Source organism: Trichosurus vulpecula, chromosome 1 (assembly GCF_011100635.1).
Source record: "Trichosurus vulpecula isolate mTriVul1 chromosome 1, mTriVul1.pri, whole genome shotgun sequence".
NCBI classification, from domain to species: domain Eukaryota; kingdom Metazoa; phylum Chordata; class Mammalia; order Diprotodontia; family Phalangeridae; genus Trichosurus; species Trichosurus vulpecula.
The window spans coordinates 482,138,178-482,158,947 of record NC_050573.1 but is presented as its reverse complement, the minus strand read 5'-3'; the positions used below and the strand labels follow the sequence as shown (position 1 = coordinate 482,158,947).

The 20,770-nt window shown below is 37.4% G+C and overlaps 1 protein-coding gene across 3 annotated transcripts in view; it reads left to right on the top strand.

Moving 5' to 3' along the window:
• Positions 1-20,770, top strand: part of FER (FER tyrosine kinase) — a 272,528-nt gene that overhangs the window by 87,233 nt on the left and 164,525 nt on the right. For all 3 annotated transcript variants that reach the window (XM_036738466.1, XM_036738482.1, XM_036738474.1), the window contains 2 exons: positions 1,229-1,351; positions 16,190-16,379. In XM_036738466.1, the coding sequence (XP_036594361.1) occupies positions 1,229-1,351; positions 16,190-16,379 (313 nt within the window). The remainder of the gene's footprint in view (positions 1-1,228; positions 1,352-16,189; positions 16,380-20,770) is intronic.

The window sequence follows — 20,770 nt, the reverse complement described above, 5'->3', positions numbered from 1 at the left end:
CTTGGTATAACAGTTGTCTCCTATTAGAAGGTAAGCTCCTACAGGGACTGTTTACTTTTAGTCTTTGTTTTGTACTCTTGAACTAAGTAGAATGAAGGCAAGGCAAGTCAGTTAAACATGGTTACTATGCACTGGGCTTTCGGCTGAGTGTTGAGGTGTCTAAAGAAGCAAAAAGAAAAATTGTCCCTCCCCTCAAGGAGTTTACATTTTAATACGGGTCAGCAACAAATAAAAGGGAGCTGAAAAGCTGGGTCTGTGGGGAGGGGAGATGGTGTATGGGAAGAATATGGTGGTGAAATCTCAATAGTTAGAAGTTGAGATCAACAGGGATTTAAGCTAAAAAGCAGAATTTATTTTTATAGTATTGTTGTAGGAAATAAAAATAATAACAATATGAACACCTTTATAGATATAAAGATTTCATAAATTCTAAATGTGTGATACTGACCAATAAATTTGGGTAAACATTTCTTCTCAGCTATTAGTCAACATTTATTGAACATCTATGGAATATAGATTACTGTGTTTAATAATTATAGTGAAGCTCCTTCACATTTTTGGGAGTTCTAGGGGTTCCCCAGAGCAAATAAAGTAGAATTCTCAGAATGAAGATGAATATGAAGGATGCACTGAAAATAGATTTTGACTAATTTTTTCCTCATGACAGGCAGCTAACACATTTTTTCTTCTTCTTTTTCCCTCCTTCCCAATGCTGCTCTTAGAGTATTCAAATTGGAGGAGCTGACTAATCAAAATTAATCTCCTGTTTATGGAATATGTGAAGAGATTTTAAGCAGGGACTAGTTCAGTGTTTTCTCACTTACCCTGGGCACTGCTATGTAGCCTATACCTCTTTCCCATACTTCAGTCTTTTACCAGGCCTGCAAAGTACATAGAAATTACTGTTTTTTAATACTGTGCTACAGAAGATTCAAAACAAAAATTTCAACCCTAGAGATGGTAGTGTTTTTGAATTTGGTAGTATAATTTTTTTTAATAGAAATAATTTTTTGTTACCATAGATTTTTCTTATGATGTTTGTCTTATGTCTAAGCGTCTATAAAATTTATGTAGAAAAGGAAAATTGGGTATATTCAGAGACTAAGAAATAAAAATTGCCCACTACACATTCACATATTTGAGAATATCTATCTACATATTGTTTATCCCTGTATATCATGTATAAAGTCCATGCATTAATTGATTGAATAACATATATTCATTCTAGGTTGAAAACTGTCGAAGAAGAATTGATCCAGACACAGCAGATGCTTTTAAACAAGGAGGAAGTTGTCCTGGAACTAGAAAAGAGCATTGAAGAATCTTCTAAGACCTGTGAAAAGAAGTCTGAGTAAGTAGAAAAACAGCTTAAAGAAAGAAGTGTAATTATTTTAACAGTATAATAACATTTATTTGTCATCTATTGGAGAGTGAGGGCTTTTACAAAAGCTAATCTTCTGCATCAGTGGCCTTCAGAGTATTGTCCAGGAGTTCCCGGGGGTTCCCAAGACCCTTTCAGAAGGTCTACGATGTGAAAACTTTTTTCATAATAATGCTTGTTGTTCAGTGTTTCAGTCTGTCCGACTCTTTGTGACCTAAGATAGTAATACTAAGACATCTTATTTTCTAATACAGTTAAGATCAGCAGATAAAACCCACATAAATAAATGAGGGAGGGGGGTCTTTTCAGTGATTTTTATGAATTATAAAGGGGTCCTGAGATCAGAAAGTTTCAAAACTGCTCTTTTAGATAAATGAAACTATTTTAGTCACCAAATTATTTTAAAGTTATTTTTGATAGAAATCTTTCTTAAATGCTTTATCTGCTCCCTTGATTACTTAAACAGCACACTTTGAGCACAATCCACCTATTTTATGATAACTTATAGCCATCATTTCAAACAACAAAATTGTTGTACTCATTCAGGAAATGACTCTGATAAATGTTACATCAACTTTCCTGCTTTTACATTTTCTACCAGACCAACTGAACTAGTTGTTGTCTCTGGAATATTTCTAGGCCTTTCCTGTTGAGGGATTGTCCATTGCATTAGGATCATAGGATTTGAACTTAAAGTGATCTTAAGATTGTCTGATCTATCTCCCTTATTTTATAGAGTAGGAAACTGAAGCCGTGGGTGTTAAATGACTTACCCAAGTTTACAGAGGTAGTTTGTAGCAGAACCAGGATAGATCCGGCTCCAAATTCCATGCTTCTCCTACTACATCATGATATCATGTTATCATATCCTCCACTTTACCTCACCAGGCAGATTAGGACATGGATAAAATATCTAAATATAAGGTAGTAAGGTTTCCTGCAACGAGCTTTTTGAGCTATTATAGCATATCTTCGCCTTTCTCTTCCCCGTTTGACTCTCTGCTTAGACTTCTGGGTTCCTTTGTTTCTTGATTCTTTAAGTAAATTTTTAAAATATTTTTTTCCAGTTACAAGTATGAACAGTTTTTAACCATTCATTGCTAAAAATTTTGAGTTCCGAATTCTCTCCCTTCTCTCGTATCATTTTGAGAAGGCAAGCAATTTGATATAGATTATACATGTATAGTCATGCAAAACATATTTCCATATTAGCCAAGTTGTGAAAGAAAATACAGCCCCCAAAAAAACAACCCCAAGCAAATTAAAGAAAGTTAAAAAAAAGTAGTATGCTTTGGTCTACCTTCAGATACCATCAGTTTTTTCTCTGGAAGTGGATAGCATTTTTCATCATAAGTCAGAAATGTCTTAGATCACTGAATTGCTAAGATTAGCTAAGTTATTTGCAGTTGATCATATAATATTTCTTTCTCTGTGTACAATGGTCTCCTAGTTCTGCTCATTTTACTTTACAACAGTTCATATAAGTATTTCTAGGTTTTTCTGAGAGCGTTATTTCTTTTCTTGTTTGTTTTCCACTTAATAGTATTTTATTTTTTTCAATTACATGTAAAGATAGTTTTCAACAGTCATTTTTTAAAATTTTGAGTTCTACATTTTTCTCCTTCCTTAGTCTCCCCTCTCCCCAAGACAGCAAGAAATCTGATATAGGTTATACAGGTACAATCATGTTAAACATATTTCCACATTAGTCATGTTGTGAAAGAAGAATCAGAACAAAAGGGAAAAATCACAAAATCACAAAGTCAAAAAATACTGAAAATAGTATGCTTTGATATGCATTCAGACTCCATAGTTTTTTCTCTGGGTGTGGATCCTGCTTGTCATTTCTTGTAGCACAATAATATTCCATCACAATCATATACCACAACTTGTTCAGCCATTCCCCAGTTGATGACCATCATCACAATTTCCAATTCTTGGCCACCACAAAAAGAGCTGCTATAAATATTTCTATACATCCCCCAAAAGTGCCTCAGTATTCCAATTTTTCCACATCCTTTCCAACATTTGCCATTTTCCTTCTTGATCATATTAGCTGATATAATAGGTTTGAGATGATAACTTCAGAGTTGTTTTATTTTTTTCCTCCAATTTATTAATTTGTTTATTTTCAGTTTTCAACATTCACTTCTATTAAGTTTTAAATTTTTTCTCCCTCCCTCCCCCCGCAAGACGGCATTCAATCTGATATGGGTTCTACATATACATTCCTGTTAAACATATTTTCATATTAGTCACATTGCATAGAAGAATTATAACAAATGGGAGAAACCATGAGAAAGAAAACAAAACAAAATGAGAGAAAATAGTCTGGTTTGCTCTGTATTCCAACTCCGTAATCAGTCCTTGCACACTGTGGCTGTTACTGTGTACAGTGTTCTCCTGGTTCTGCTAACTTCACTCAGTATCAGTTCATATAAGTCTTATCGTGTTTTTCAGAAGTCTGCCTGTTCATAATTTCTTATAGCACAATAGTATTCCATTACATTCATATAACACAATTTGTACTTCCATTCCCAAGTTGATGGGCAGCCCTTTGATTTCTAGTTCTTGGCCACCACTAAAAGAGCTGCTATAAATATTTTTGTACATGTAGGTCCTTTTCCCATTTTTATGTTCTCTTTGGCATATAGCCCTAGAAGTGGTATTGCTGGGTCAAAGGGTAGGCACATTTTTATAGCCCTTTGGGCATAGTGCCCAATTGTTTTCCAGAATGGTTGGATCGGCTCACAGCTCCCCTGACAATGAATTAATGTTCCAGCTTTCCCACATGTTCTCCAACATTTATCATTTTCCTATATTGTCATGTTAGCCAATCTGATAGGTGTGATGTGGTACTTCAGAGTTGTTTTGATTTGCATCTCTCTAATCAATAGTGCAGAGTCGTTTTAATTTGGATTTTTCTAATTAATAGTGATTTAGAGCATTTTTTCATAAGACTATAGATAGCTTTGATTTCTTCTGAAAACTGCCAACTCATATCCTTTGCCTATTATATCAATAGGGAATGACTCATATTATATCCTGATTCTTAAATAGCTTTTCGTTAAATCTGCTTTTTGTTTTTTCTTTGCTCTACACCTTTGACTTGGCCTAAATTATACAAGGTCCTAAAGTGACACTTGCAGTTAGTTGGCACAGTGAATAGAGTATCAGGCTTGGAGTCAGGAAGTCATCTTCCTGAATTCAAATCTGGTCTCAGACACTTATTAGCTGTGTGACCCTGGGCAAGTCACTTAACCATGTTTGACTCAGTTTCCTCAACTGTAAAATGAGCTGGGGAAGGAAGTGGCAAACAACTCCAGTATCCTTAACAAGAAAATGCCAAGAAAAATCACTCCAAGAGTTGGGTACAACTGAAAAATGACTAAACTGCAACAAAAAGGACTCTGAGTCTTGCTAAATATTTGCTTCTATTAAAATTAGCTAATGTCTCTTGCAGAGGTATGATTTGAATACAGGTCCTCTGACTCCAAATCAGGTGTTTTTTCCATAGTAGAGACAATCAGCAACTGCTTGTGTTTGTTTGGCTGCCTGTTTTCTTCTTTTATATTGTCATGAAGGATACCTTCATTTTCATAAAGTACTAATATAATTCAGTAGTTATTGATGTGTTGTTCTTCATTAACATTTTAGGAATTTAACATCATTTCTTATTTATTTTGGAACTATTCTTTTGGAATCCTCCCTTTCCTGAGGTGTCTTGTAAAATGATCTCTCAGTATTTTCAAGGTTCTATCTCCTATAGCACAGGATTTTCTTAGTATATATTAGGTCTAGTTCAGTCATTTTTAGCAGCTTTGTCTTCTTAAGTGCTATGATGAAAGAAAAACCCTGAGAGACATTTTCTGAGTAATTAATAATCAGATTATTAATTCAGCTAGCCAGCAATAAATAACTTCATCATCAGTGGTTTCTCTCAGTAGCCAAAGATGCCAAGGGAGTCTCTGAAACACGTTAAATTTGGTGTTTATCTTCTGATAGGGAACTCCCCTGACAAATGAAACACAACCCTTATTGGTGGATGTTTAATGAGGAGAAAGGCTAAAATTCTTCAACATATCCTGCTGAGAATGGGGCATGATCATACAAGTCAGCAACCTAGACAGGGGAACCAATCATCATCCAGACCACTCTGGCTAGTTTTCTCCTTCATGAGCTGGATTGGGAACTTGCAGCCTTCAGGCCATATGTGGCCCTCTAGGTCCTCAAGTGCCACCCTTTGACTGAACCCAGACTTCACAGATTTGTTCCATAGTTTCCCCACCCCTGCACTAAACTCTAGTGGAAGGGTACAAGGATATGGGGTCCTTACTCCAGGGTAAGAACCAGATTCTATTTATGCTCCCTATATTTGCTGAATTCTGTTTATACTTTATTATACTATTTATACTCTATACTATAGAGTGTATAGTAAATATACTATTTATACTCTAAACAGAAGTTAGGTATCCTAGTTCGGTGGGGTCCTGTCCAGAATTGAGGAGCATATCACTTGAGGGCTAGGAGTAATCTCCTACAAGAGCTGGGCTTTAATGAGGAAATTGAGAAGAAAAGCCTGGATCCCAATTTAATTATTGATTATTAATATCATAGTAAAATAATGATTTTTCTCAATGCCATTTCTGCATTTTTGAATAATCTGGGTTTTTTTTTAGAGATGGTGAAAATAGATCTTTGTAGAACTATTTTTAAGTTTTTTCCATTTTACATCTGTCTCTTGTCCCCTTGTCATTTTTTGACTTCTCTGTTTCATTTGAATTTGTTTAATTTTAGACTTCATAGGATTACAGAGTTCTTAAGATCATGGTTCTAGAGCTAGAAGGGATCTCAGAGGCTATCTGGTCCAAACCTTTCATTTTGCAGATGAGAGGAAACTCAGGCCCAGGGAGGTAAAACTATTGAAGTAGTTTATAGTGTTGTGTTTTTTTTTTTAAATCTCTACTGAGTTGTTTTCTCTATACTTATCTGTTTTGGTCCTAATAAAACATTCTTTGTCTACTATTGAGACACACCTTGAAACTTTTCTAGTATCAATCTATCCATCAATTAAAGCATTTATTAGGCCCCCATTATCTTACAGCTTCTGTGCTAGGCACAAGAGATACAAAGGAAAAGTTAAAGAGTTTCTTCTTCAAAGAGCTTATATTCCATCTGGTAAGACAACATACATATAAAGATTCATAAATATATGCACATATGTGGGTACATATCCCCCCAAAATAAGTAACAAATATAAGGTAGTTTTGTAGGGAGAGCATAATAGAACCTATCAGAACTTACGATCTGCCTGCAGTCCCTTTGGGAACACAGAGTTACTCCATGAACACAATGAGGCATTAGAATATGACTATATTATTAATGGGGTTTAATATGTATTCAAATAAAACAATCTTTTATTATTAATTTTCTGGTTTAATGACTATTCCTTCTAATAGGGGTTTTTTTCTTAACTAAGGTTGCCAAGGTATCAGTGAACTTGATGAGAAAAAATACATTATTATTTTTACTGATCTCTAATTGAAATTATAGCAGTAAGGCAAAATTTCATGACCTTGGAGAGGGCCATGAATGTGCCTGAGTGGTTAAGGAATTCTCTAGGTAGAAGGCAGAGGAAGTAAACATTGATTTAGACTCCAGAGGATCAGATCCAAGGACCAATGCCCCTGATTTGATATTGTAACAATAGTATTCCAAAACTGATAAACCTACCTTACTGTAGTAACAAGGAAATTATAGCAAAATATTATAGCAAGGAACCAAGTCATACTGTAGCTTCCCCTCAATGCTAAGGCCTTCCTATAAAAAGATCACTCATGAATCCTAACTCTTCCTTCTCAGCACTCTCTCCTGCAGCTCTGCTAACTCTGAGTTCCTTAATCTCTGCAACTCTGTCTTGTTCAGTACTCCCTGCTCTTCACTCTTGATGCTGGCTCGCTGCTTCTGAATCCTGCTGCTCTCTACTCTGATGCTTCCAGTCCTGCTGCTCCCAGTTCTGGGCTCTCTTTTTATACTGTCCTAGCCAGCATGTGATTGACTAGAACTCAGCACACATACCATTGGCTCTGGTCTTACCAACTCTGCTTAGGGCCCTGAGGGCTTCAAGCCCACATTGGCTTAGCACCTAGTAAGTAGGGGCTTTAGGCCTATTCACAAAGGTATAATCAGGCTTGTCCACCTGAACCCTATTGAATAGGTGGGGAAGATCTTTGATCAGTTGATACTATAGAAATTTAATATTTTCTTTGAAATGTTAAAAGCCATTATTTTGAAAACATCATTATGAGCTTTGCTAGACAGCCAAAGAGCCCACCACACAAGTTAACAACCCATACCATAAGAATTGATGTTCGTGTGTCCTTGCTAGCATACTACCTGGAACGCAATAGTCACTTAAAAAGTGCTTGATAATATTCCTTATATCATTCTTATGCTTAGATTATCATTGGAAATAAGCTACATCCTACTTAAACCTGAATACAGGTTATGTAAATACGTGAAACATCTATCTTTGATAGGTAATTTCGTAGTTATTACATTACTACCATTTAAATATTCTTACTTCTCACATGTACCCTATATTTTATATGAGCAGATTTCAAGGGATGCACAGGAAGGATAGGTAGGCATTCCATGGTCAGAAATTCTTCAGGTAAAGTCAGCACAAAGAGAGATGAGAAGCACTAAAGATTGAAATTAAGAAAACACAAAAATAAACATTCCAGTGAGGAAGAAAAATGGTCTTAATAATAATTTGTCTTAATAATAATAAAGTTCACATTTATATTGTACTTTTTATGTTTTACAGTGCTCTTTTACTGTATCACATTATTTGAGCCTCAATGTGAAGTAGGAGTTATTATCACGTCCATGTTACAGATGAGGGAACTAAGGATAAGAAAAGTTAAGTGAATTGCTTAGGCTCACACAGCTCCTGTCTCTGAGGAAGGATTCACACTCAGCTTTAGCTATTTCATATCCAGCACTCCATCCACCACACCACCTTACTACCTGGAGAGAATGATGTGAATATCCACTCTCCAACTTAAATTTTTAAAGATAAAATTTAGAAGGTAGAATCCGGGGTAAAGGAGGATTAGTTAATTATTTAAATTTATTAGGCACTGAGCTAAGTACCAGGGATTCAAAGGCAAAAGTGAAATAATATCTGCCTTCCTGGAGCTTATTTTCTAAATAGAGGATGCTTCATATATACATATTGACCCAGAGCCATCCCTTGGTAGTTTTGGTTTGATAGAGTACCTTGAGAAGCTTTTAAGTCATTCACCAGTTAACAGAAAAACTTTTCCATAGCTATAGCAAGAGAAGGATATTCAGAAAAGATAGGCATTGAGGATACTTTCATTTTATTTGGGGGAATGAAGCTTCCTTACTAATGTTATCAACCTACCACCCAAGCATTGTCTAGATCCTGGAGTTCCTCATGGCTTTTTTGCACTCAGACAACCAGGAAGTGTCAACATCTATAATCTGATTTGTGTGGGGGAGGGAAAGGGATTGGTACATTGCCCTTACCAGAAGTTTGTACAAACATGCAAAATGAATTTTTTTCTGCCAAAAGACTTGAAAGGATAGAGCAAGAATGGTTATGGAGAATTGATACTCAAGATAAAGGAAGAGATAGTAAGAAATCATCAGGTTTCTATTACTGAGTTCAAGTCTGGTCCACATAAACTGCATACTCAGGTAATTAAAAATTGGCAGATAGGATGAGCTACTGTCAATGATAATTGAAAGATTGTGGCGATTGGGAGAGATATCACAAAACCGGAGAAGGAAAAAATCTTCATTTTCAATAAAGAGACGAGGATGGAATCTTTAAACTGTAGATCATTGAGCTTGACTTTGATTTCTGGCAAAATTCTAGAATCTGTGTTGTTTTTATTAGGAAGCATCTAGTATAGTGGTCTCCAAACTTTTTGGATCTCATACCATAATTAGTAAGACATTTTTCATCGTGTACTCCTAATATCTGTACCTGTTTGTGTGTGTGTGTGTGTGTGTGTGTCTGTAGTGTATACATACAAATATATATGCATATAGATTTACACATTTAATACTAACTTAATACTATTTTAATAGTAATTAATACTAATTTAATACTATTTAATTTTACATTTTATATAAAAATAAATGTATGCTACATAAATGATGTTATGTTCTTTGTTGAAAGATAAAAATAACAAAAAGGATAAGAGGAAAATGAAATAAACTATTTTGAAATAGTTTAAAATTTATTTAATAACTATACAAAAAATTTTTGTACGCACTAAAATATTAGTAAAAACAAAGTGATTGAATATGGCTCGTTATTTTTTGATAACTACCTTTGATAAATCCTCTGAGATAGGTTAGAGTTGAAAAGAATAATTTTTTGATACTTAAGTTGGCCAATGTAGCTAGTCAAGAAGGCACATGCTTTTTTAAAAGATACTTTTTAAAAATTGAAAATGCATAATATAACAATAAAAAAGTCATTAGCGGTCAGTGAACATAAAAATTTTTCCGAAGCAGTCACCTTTCTTTCTGTGTAAATATCCACCATACATAATATAAAAACAAAAATAAAAATTGAGTTGTCCTTGATTTCAACTAAGCTTAGAGTTTTCAGTGTAAATCCAGTTCTCTTTTTTTTCTCCCCTGCGTAATGGGTAATACCATACCTTAATTTCCTATATATGTCTGAATATTTTAGTTGGCTTTTTTCTTTTGTATGAATGTGAGGTATAACAAAAAGTTCAGTTTGGCTGAAAAAATAGGTACGAGAAAGGGACTAAAGTATGAGAAGGCCTGAAAAGTTGGTTGGGGCCAGGGCGTGAAGGGCTTTAAATATCAAACGGGGAAGTTTATATTTCACCCTAAAGGCAACAGGGAGCCTTTGGAATTAATTGAGCAAGACAGGAATATAGTCAGATTTGCATTTTAGGAAAACCCCTTTGGCTGGTGTGTGGAGGATAGATTGGTGTGAGGAGAAACTTTAGGTAGAAGAGCAGTTAGGAGCCATTTGAAGTAGTTTGGGTGAGAGATGATGAGGGTTGGATTTTGAATGTTGGTTGTGTGTGGAGGAAAAAAGGGATGAAGTGAGAGACCTTGTGAAAAGTACAAATGATAAGATTTGACTCTTGCTTGGGTCGGTGGGGTAAGTGAATATGAGAACTTAAAGATAATACCAATGCTGTAAATCTGAGTCACTGTAAGGATCGTGGTGATCCTCAAAGAAATACAAAGAATTTTGTAAGATGGATAAGCTTTGGAGAAAGATAATATAATGAGATATCATGCAAACAGTTATGTTTAACAATACATACAAGTAATAGAGAGTGAATTGAAAGGTAATCTTAGAAGGTAGTTGATGGGGGGAGAGGGAAAGGGAAGGCCTCTGGCAGAAGGTGGGATTTGAGTTGAGTCTTGAGGGAAGCTTTGAGGTGGAAGTGAGGAAGGAGAACATTCATGGGATGGGGGACAGCCAGTGAAAAGGCAGGGAGTCAAGAAGAGTGCTTTATGCAAGAATAGCATCAAGTCCTGTATAGAATGTGCAGAGGGGAATGAAGTATAAAAAGACTGAGAAGATAGGAAGTGACCAAGTTGTGAAGGTCTTTAAAAGCCAAAGAAAGGATTTTTATATTTGATCTCATAGGTAATAAGGAGTCACTGGAGTTTAGTGAGGGTGGGAAGGGTGTCATTCAGATCGGTGCTTTCACAGGTACTTTCACAGCAGAATAAAGGATGGGCTAGGGTGGGGATACTTGAACAAGGAGACCAACCAGAAGGCAGTTGCAGTAATCTAGGTGTGAGGTGATGAGGGTCTATACATAGGTGATTGTGTGAGTGTAAATAGGGGTACATATTCAAGAGATATATTGGGAAGGTAGAAATGGCAAGATTTATATATGGGGTGAAGGTGAGGCATTGAGGATCACAGTAATAAGGAAGAGGGGGAGCTTTGGGGAAAAGATAATTAGTTCACTTTGGACATATTAAGTTTGAGATCTTTATGTGATAACCAGTTCGAGGTGTCTAATAGGCAATAGGTATGAGAGTGGAGGTCAGGGAAGAAGTTAGTGCTGGATAAATAGATCTGAGAGTCATCGACATAGAGATGATAATTGAATTGGGAGCCGATGAGATCAAGCAATTTAATATAGAAGCAAGAGAGAAAAGGGCCTAGGACAGAGCCTGGGGGAGGGGGAGCAGGGTTAGGAAAAGTGACTTGAGTGGAGCTCCTAGAAGTGAGAAAAGAGTGATCAGACAGGTTAGACAGGAATCATGAGGGAGGGGCGCTACAAAAACCTAGAGAAGAGAAAGTGTCTTAGAAAGGAAGATCAGCAATATCAAAGCCTGCAAATGGGTCAAGAGGGATGAAGACTGAGAAAAGACTGTCACCTGTGGCAATTAAGAGGTCATAGGTAATTTTGGAGAGGGAGTTTCATTTGGATGATGATATCAGAAGCCAGAAGACAGTAAGAGGAGGGGAAGTGGAGGCACTGATTGTAGATGACCTTTTCAAGGATAATAGACATAGGATAATAGCTAGCAGGGATAGGTGGTTCAAGTGATGGTTTATGTTGATGATTAGAAGAATTTGTGGGATGAGTATATGTATAGGAGCTTTAGATTTTTTTTTCTTTTTTTTTTAATTTAGTTTTCAGCATTGATTTTCACAAGAGTTTGAATTACAAATTTTCTCCCCATTTCTACCCTCCCCCCCACTCCAAGATGGCGTATATTCTGGTTGCCCGGTTCCCCAGTCAGCCCTCCCTTCTGTCACCCTACTCCCCTTCCATCCCCTTTTCCCTTCCTTTCTTATAGGGCAAGATAAATTTCCATGCCCCATTGCCTGTGTATCTTATTTTCTAGTTGCATGCAAAAACTTTTTTTGTTTGTTTTTGAACATCTGTTTTTAAAACTCTGAGTTCCAAATCCTCTTCCCTCTTCCCTTCCCACCCACCCTCCCTAAGAAGTCAAGCAATTCAACATAGGCCACATGCGTATCATTATGTATAACCCTTCCACAATACTCATGTTGTAAAAGACTAGCTATATTTTGCTCCTTCCTAACCTATCCCCCTTTATTGAATTTTCTCCCTTGACCCTGTCCCCTTTCAAAAGTGTTTGTTTTTGATTACCTCCACCCCCATCTGCCCTCCCTTCTATCATCCCCCCCTTTTTTAAATGTTCTTCCTCCTTTTTTCCTGTGGAGTAAGATACCCAAATGAGTATGTATGGTATTCCCTCCTCAGGTCAAATTTGATGAGAGCAAGATTCATTCATTCCCCCTCACCTGCCTTCTCTTCTCTTCCTAAAGAACTGCTTTTTCTTACTACTTTTATGCGAGATAATTTACCCCATTCTATCTCTCCTTATCTCCCTCTCTCAATATATTCCTCTCTCATCCCTTAATTTGATTTTATTTCTTTTAGATATCTTCCCTTCATCTTCAACTCATCCTGTGCCCGCTCGCGCGCGCTCTCTCTCTCTCTGTCTTTATGTATGTGTATACACACACACACACACACATACATATATACATACATACTCACATATACATATACATAGATAAAGATATATATATGCATATTCCCTTCAGCTACCCTAATACTGAGGTCTCATGAATCATACACATCATCTTTCCATGTAGGAATGTAAACAAAACAGTTCACCTTTAGTAAGTCCCTTGCAATTTCTTTTTCTTGTTCTTTTTCTTGATTACCTTTTCATGCTTCTCTTGATTCTTTTGTTTGAAAGTCAAATTTTCTATTCAACTCTGGTCTTTTCACTGAGAAAGCTTGAAAGTTCTCTATTTTATTGAAAGTCCATATTTTGCCTTGGAGCGTGATACTCAGTTTTGCTGGGTAGGTGATTCTTGGTTTTAATCGTAGCTCCATTGACCTCCGGAATATCACATTCCAAGCCCTTCTATCTCTTAATGTAGAAGCTGCTAGATCTTGGGTTATTCTGATTGTGTTTCCACAATACTCAAATTGTTTCTTTCTGGCTGCTTGCTGTATTTGCTCCTTGATCTGGGAGCTCTGGAATTTGGTGACAATTTTCCTAGGAGATTTCTTTTTGGGATCTATTTGAGGAGGTGATCGATGGATTCTTTCAATTTCTATTTTACCCTGTGGTTATAGAATATCAGGGCAGTTCTCCTTGATAATTTCTTGAAAGATGATATCTAGGTTCTTTTTTTGATCATGGCTTTCAGGTAGTCCAATAATTTTTAAATTATCTCTCCTGGATCTATTTTCCAGGTCAGTGGTTTTTCCAATGAGATATTTGACATTGTCTTCCACTTTTTCATTCCTTTTGTTCTGTTTTATAATATCTTGATTTCTCATCAAGTCACTAGCTTCCACTTGCTCCAGTCTAATTTTTAAGGTAGTATTTTCTTCAGTGTTCTTTTGGACCTCCTTTTCCATTCGGCTAATGCTGCCTTTCAAGGCATTCTTCTCCTCATTGGATTTTTGGAGCTCTTTTGGCATTTGAGTTAGTCTATTTTTTAAGGTGTTGTTTTCTTCAGTATATTTTTCAGTATTTTTTTGGGTCTCCTTTAGCAAGTCATTGACTTGTTTTTCATGGTTTTCTCGCATCCTTCTCATTTCTCTTCCCAATTTTTCCTCTACTTCTCTTACTTGCTTTTCCAAATCCTTTTTGAGCTCTTCCATGGCCTGAGACCAGTTCATGTTTTTCTTGGAGGCTTTTGTTGTAGGCTCTTGCACTTTGTTGACTTCTTCTGGCTGTATGTTTTGGTCTTCTTTGTCACCAAAGAAAGAATCCAAAGTCTGAGACTGAATCTGGGTGCGTTTTCGCTGCCTGGCCATATTCCCAGCCAACTAACTTGACCCTTGAGATTTTCAATGGGGTATGACTGCTTGCAGAGTTAAGAGAACTATGTTCCAAGCCTGGGGGGATGTGCCAGCTCTGCCACACCAGCACCCCTCCTTCCCCAAGAACCCCCAACCCCGACTGGACTTAGATTTTCAGCAGACTCTTCACTCCTGCTCTGATCTGCCACTTAATTCCTCCTACCAGGTGGGCCTGGGGCTGGAAGCAACTGCAGCTGTAGTTCTGTAGCTGCCCCACCTCCTCTGCCCCCGGGGTGGTGGTGAACTGCGAACTCCTTTTTAAACTCTGTCACCAGCAGCTTTTCCCACTAACCTTCTCTGTTGTCTTTGGTGTTTGTGGGTTGAGAAGTCTGGTAACTGCTGCGGCTCACTGATTCAGGGCACTAGGGCACGCTCTGCCTGGCTCCTGGTCTGGTTGGTCTGCGACACCCACGCTGGGCTCTGTTCTGCTCCACTCTGCTCTGCTCCCAGCCCTGTGTGGGATAGACCTCACCCAGAGACCATCCAGGCTGTCCTGGGTTGGAGCCCTGCTTCCTTCTGCTATTTTGTGGGTTCTGCAGTTCTAGAATTGGTTCAGAGCCATTTTTTATAGGTTTTTGGAGGGGCTTGGCGAGGAGCTCATGCTAGTCCCTGCTTTCTAGCCGCCATCTTGCCTCCACCCCCCTCCCACCCCAGCTTAAGATTTAAATTTAGCCTAATTTAATTTAGATTTTAATTGAGCCTCAGCTGATTTCAAAACCCCTTCTTCTAGTTTAGATATTTAAAGTAACATCATTTGCATCACAACTAATCTTGTTTTTGATTTAAGCCTCTCCATTGGGTTTAATTGTTATGTTTAGGCATATGACTTTCAGATCTGTATATCCAGCCCCAGAATATCTATTGAATTTCATTTTTGCTGCACCAGTTGCCTATTGGATATTTTACACGGAATATCCAAGACATCTCAACCTCAACATGTCCAAAAAAAAATTCATTATCTTTCTCCTCAAATTTACCTCTTTTCCCAACTTCTTTTCCCAAGTTCCTACCATTTCCCCCATTTCCTGTGTTTATAACTTGAATTATTCTGGATGCTTCATTTTCCCTCACCCCATATATTTAATCATTTGCCAAATTTCTGCCTCCTCAACATAACTTGAATCTACCCTTTCTCTCCACTCACACAACTGCAACCTTGGTTTATGCCCTAATCCCCTGTTGCTTACATTATTGCAATGGCCTCCTAACTGGTCTCTCTCCCTCAAAGTGATTTTTCACTTCTCTACCCTATAAATATCAGTGGCATTCTGTTATTTCTAGGGTTGAATATAAACTCCTCTGTTTAGCTTTTAAAGCACTTTGCTACCTGGTTCCAGCCTGTCCTTCAATTTTCAGTGTACATTACTCCTCCTTCCTTACTCTATGATTCAGCCAAACTGACCACCTCTCTGTTTCTCAGAGGAGACAGCCTATCTCCTATCTCTGTGTCTTTGTACTTTGTTGTCCCCCATACCTAGAAAGAGTGCCCACTCCCTTCCACATGACTCTCTTCCTTCAGGACACAGCTTGGGTACCACTTTATATCTAAAGCTTTTTCTTCTTCTTAGTGCTATCTTAAACTACCTTATATAGTACCTAACTACTTTGCATTAATTTGCAATTATTCTCTATGTTTATTTTATGTATCCTCATATATGTATACATATGACTTTAATTTCTTCCCCTAGAATATATGCTCCTTGTAAGTAAGCATTGTTTTAAAATCTTTGTGTTAGTGTTGCCAGAGCCTAGTACATATTAGATGATTGATACATCCCTCCTGATTGCTTTTTAAAGCTCTATGATTTATAAAGATTTTCTCATATTTCTTCTGTGGCATGGCTGTAATCTTCAGCATAATTGTTTTGAAATCATTTATGTTTCCTTTGCTCACTTTCAGTATTGTGCTTCTGCTGAGCCAAAAACAGTCACTAGAAGAGCTAAAGCAGTCAGTCCAGCAGTTACGATGTGCTGAGTCCAAGTTCCTAGCCCAGAAAGAACTCTTAGAACAAAAAGTACAAGAGAATGATGGAAAAGAGCCACCTCCTGTCTTCAATTATGAAGAAGATGCTAGATCAGTTACATCTATGGTAAGTGGGCAGTGGTCTGCGCTGGTAATAACCAGAGAAAAATGTGCTTAGGGGAAGGGGGGGGTGTCCATATATTGATTAATGTTCTACAATATGGATGCTTTATAAAATAAAGCTTAATGTAAAACTGAATACTGGACCTATGATTTTATTGGTGTAAGGAACTCCAGATGAGGAAGGTTCCTCCGTACCAATGCAGCTTGTCATCTTCTCTGCAACTTACTCTCTTAGAAGTTTGCTTAGAGCCCTGAAATATAAAGGGATTTGCCCAGAGTCACACAGCTATAAGTATGTGTAGGAGGCAGGAATTGATTGTAGAACTTTCTGGTTCTGAAGCTGGCTCTTTATCCAGTAAGCCACACTATTTCTCAATCCATATTTCATACTTATATTTTCCTGCCTTGATGTCCTTCAATTTTTCCGTGGACTATGAGATATTTAATATAAGAATTTGGCAATACCGGAACTATATAAGGTAGTTTGAGAGGGAACTAAAAAGAACCAATTGGTTTACATATATTTACATTGTTTTATAGTGATGTTTTCTCTTATGGATACCAAAATTGTAAGTTTTAAACATGTATAGTAAAGCAAAACATTAACCCATTGGCCCTGTTCAAAAAACCCAACAAACCTCAACAAAACCAGTTCAGTTTCATTCTGAATCCATCACACCTCTATTAGCAGGTAAGTAGGCTTTCATTATGGTCTTTTGGAGTTGTAGTTGGTTATTTGTGTTTATCAGCATTCTTAAGACTTTTGAAATGGATTGCATTTACAAAATTGTTGTAATTTGAAACCTTTGACTGAGAAACCTGCCAAAGCTTTTTTTTCTCCATTTGCCTGCTTCTTTTCTAAGTTTAGCTGAATTATTTTTGTGCAGAATATTTTACACAATCAAAATTGTTCATTTTACATTTTCCCTTGTTTGCTCATGAACTCTTCCTTTATCCATATATTTGATAGGTAATTTCTTCTTTGTTCCTCTAATCTTTTTGTAATAACACTCTTTATGTTTAAGTCATACACCCATTTGGAGGATGTCTTGGTATACGATATGAGATGTTGATCTATACCTAGTTTTTGCCCGCTGGCTTCTCACTTTTCTTAACAGTTTTTGTTGAATAGTGAGTTCTTTCCCTGATAGCTGAGATCTTTGGATTTATCAAACACCAGTCTACTTTGTTCATTTCCTTCTGTGTATTATGTTCCTGATTTGTTCCACTGATCAACCTCTCAGTTTCTTCACCAGTACCAAATTGTATTGATGTTGCTTTTTAGTTTTTAGATATGGCACTGTGAGGCCCTCCCTTCCTTACCATTTCTTTTCCCCATTTATTCTTTATTCTTGATCGTTTGTTCCTCCACATGAATTTTATTATGATTTTTCCAAGTTTTAGAAACTGATCCTTTGGTAGTTTGATTGGTATGGCACTCAATAAATAATTTAATTTTGGATTTGTATTAGCTTTCATCATAATACCTTGGCCTACTCATAATTAATATTTCTTCAGTTATTTAGAGCTGCCTATTTGTATAAAGACTGTTTTCTGATTCTTTTCATACAGTTCCTATGTGTTTCTTGGCAGCTAAACTTCCAAGTATTTTATACAACCTGTAGTTCTTTTAAATGGACTTTCTAACTCTTCCTGCTAGATTTTGTTGGTATATAGAAATGCTGATGATTTGTGTGTGTTTATTTTATGTCCTGCAACTTTGGTGAAGTTGTTAAATTTTTTGTTTAGTTTTTTAGGTGACTCTAGAGTTCTTTAAACTATCATATCACCTGCAAAAAAAAAGATAATTTGTTTCCTAATTGTTCATGCTTATTATCTGAGTATCATTTTTTTGGTCTTATTGTTACAGCTAACATTCTAGCACTATATATTGTTTTGTTTTTAAAAAAATTTTTTTTTCAGTTAGCAAGACTCTTTCTTCTCTCTGTCCCTCCCAATACTTACTTCCCTTCTCTCTCCCCTCTCCTTTGAGAATGAAGGAGAAGGTCGGAGACAAGATGGCGGCTGGAAAGCAATGACTAGCGTGAGCTCCCCGCTGAGTCCCTCCAAAAACCTATAAAAAAATGGCTCTGAACCAATTCTAGAACTGCAGAACCCACAAAACAGCAGAGGGAAGCAGGGCTCCAGCCCAGGACAGCCTGGATGGTCTCTGGGTGAGGTCTATCCCGCTGGGAGCTGGGAGCGGAGCAGAGCCCAGTGTGAGCGGCTTGGACCAACCAGACGAGGAGCCGGGCGGAGTGGGCCCTAGTGCCCTGAATCAGTGAGCTGTGGCAGTTACCAGACTTCTCAACCCACAAACACCAAAGACAGCGGAGAAGGTTAGTGGGAAAAAGCTTCGGGAGTGGAAGGAGTTCCTGGTTCGGCCACCGCCCCCAGGGCAGCAGAGGTGGGGCAGCTACAGCTGCTATTGCTTCCGGCCCCAGGCCCACCTGGTAGGAGGAATTAAGTGGTGGATCAGAGCAGGAGTGCACAGCCTGCTGAACATCTAAGCCCAGTCCAGGTTGGGGGTTCTTGGGGAAGGAGGAGTGCTGGTGTGGCAGAGCTGGTGCATCCCCCCCAAACGTGGAACATAGAACTCTTTAGTCTACAAGCAGTCATACCCCGCTGAAAAACTCAAGGGTCAAGTTAGTTGGTTGGGAATATGGCCAGGCAGTGAAAACACACCCAGATTCAGTCTCAGACTTTGGATTCTTTCTTTGGTGACAAAGAAGACCAAAATGTACAGCCTAAAGAAGTCAACAAAGTGCAAGAGCCTACACCAAAAGCCTCCAAGAAAAGCATGAACTGGTCCCAGGTCATGGAAGAGCTCAAAAAGGATTTGGAAAAGCAAGTTAGAGAAGTAGAGGAAAAATTGGGAAGAGAAATGAGAAGGATGCGAGAAAACCATGAAAAACAAGTCAATGACTTGCTAAAGGAGACCCAAAAAAATACTGAAAAATATACTGAAGAAAGTAACACCTTAAAAATAGACTAACACAAATGACAAAAGAACTCCAAAAAGCCAATGAGGAGAAGAATGCCTTGAAAGGCAGAATTAGCCAAATGGAAAAGGAGGTCCAAAAGACTACTGAAGAAAATACTACCTTAAAAATTAGACTGGAGCAAGTGGAAGCTAGTGACTTGATGAGAAATCAAGATATTATAAAACAGAACCAAAGGAATGAAAAAGTGGAAGACAATGTGAAATATCTCATTAGAAAAACTACTGACCTGGAAAATAGATCCAAGAGAGAGAATTTAAAAATTATTGGACTACCTGAAAGCCATGATCAAAAAAAGAGCCTAGATACCATCTTTCAAGAAATTATCAAGGAGAACTGCCCTGATATTCTAGAGCCACAGGGCAAAGTAGAAATTGAAAGAATCCATTGATCGCCTCCTCAAATAGATCCCAAAAAGAAATCTCCTGGGAATATTGTCGCCAAATTCCAGAGCTCCCAGATCAAGGAGAAAATACTGCAAGCTGTCAGAAAGAAACAATTTGAGTATTGTGGAAACACAATCAGAATAACCAAAGATCTAGCAGCTTCTACATTATATTATGTTTATCAGTAAGCATTTAGTTTGGGAGAGCAAAATGCTATTTTACAGGTTCTTTTTCAAGGTTCCTCCCATTTAAGATTCCTTGACAAATATAAAATAGAAATAGATCTCTTCTGTAATCCCCTGATTATAAAAATCAAATGAAGCATGAAACCTGTAGATATTATACTTCTGTGTTCACCAGTGTGATAGAGGAGATTCTACACACAGTTCAAATTCAATTCACTTTTGGATGGGGAATTCCTTAGATGCTCATGTTTGAAAATGACATTGTAGTAATTCCATCAAGCCCCAAAACATGGCAGAGACGCTTGAGAGAGATTTGTAAAGACTCCAAAGAGTTTGCTCGGGCCATTCACATAGGGAGGACCTAGTTTACAACCTGCTTTTTAGTAGATCAACTGTACGTTATCCTTTGGTATTAAAGCCCTTAGCAGCTAGATGGCTCAGTGCCTAGAGTGCTCGGCCTGGAGTAAGGAAGATCTGAATTCAAATGCGGCCTCATACATTTACTAGCTTTGTGACTCTGGGCAAGTCACTTAACCTCTGCTTGCCTTAATCCACTGGAGAAGGAAATGGCAAACCATTTCAGTATCTTTGCTAAGGAAACGTCATGGACAGTATTGGCATGCTGTGGTCCATGAGGTCATGAAAAGTCAGAACAACTAAACAATAACAAACAACAATGAAAGCCCTTCATAACCTGGCCCCTGTAGTGGGAATAAATATCTTAATTTAGGATGAGCTACTCAATTTTGTTTTGAGCCTCCATTTTGTGACTAAGTATTTGCTATGTAAGTTGTTTTTCTAGAATAAGATAATCATTTGCAT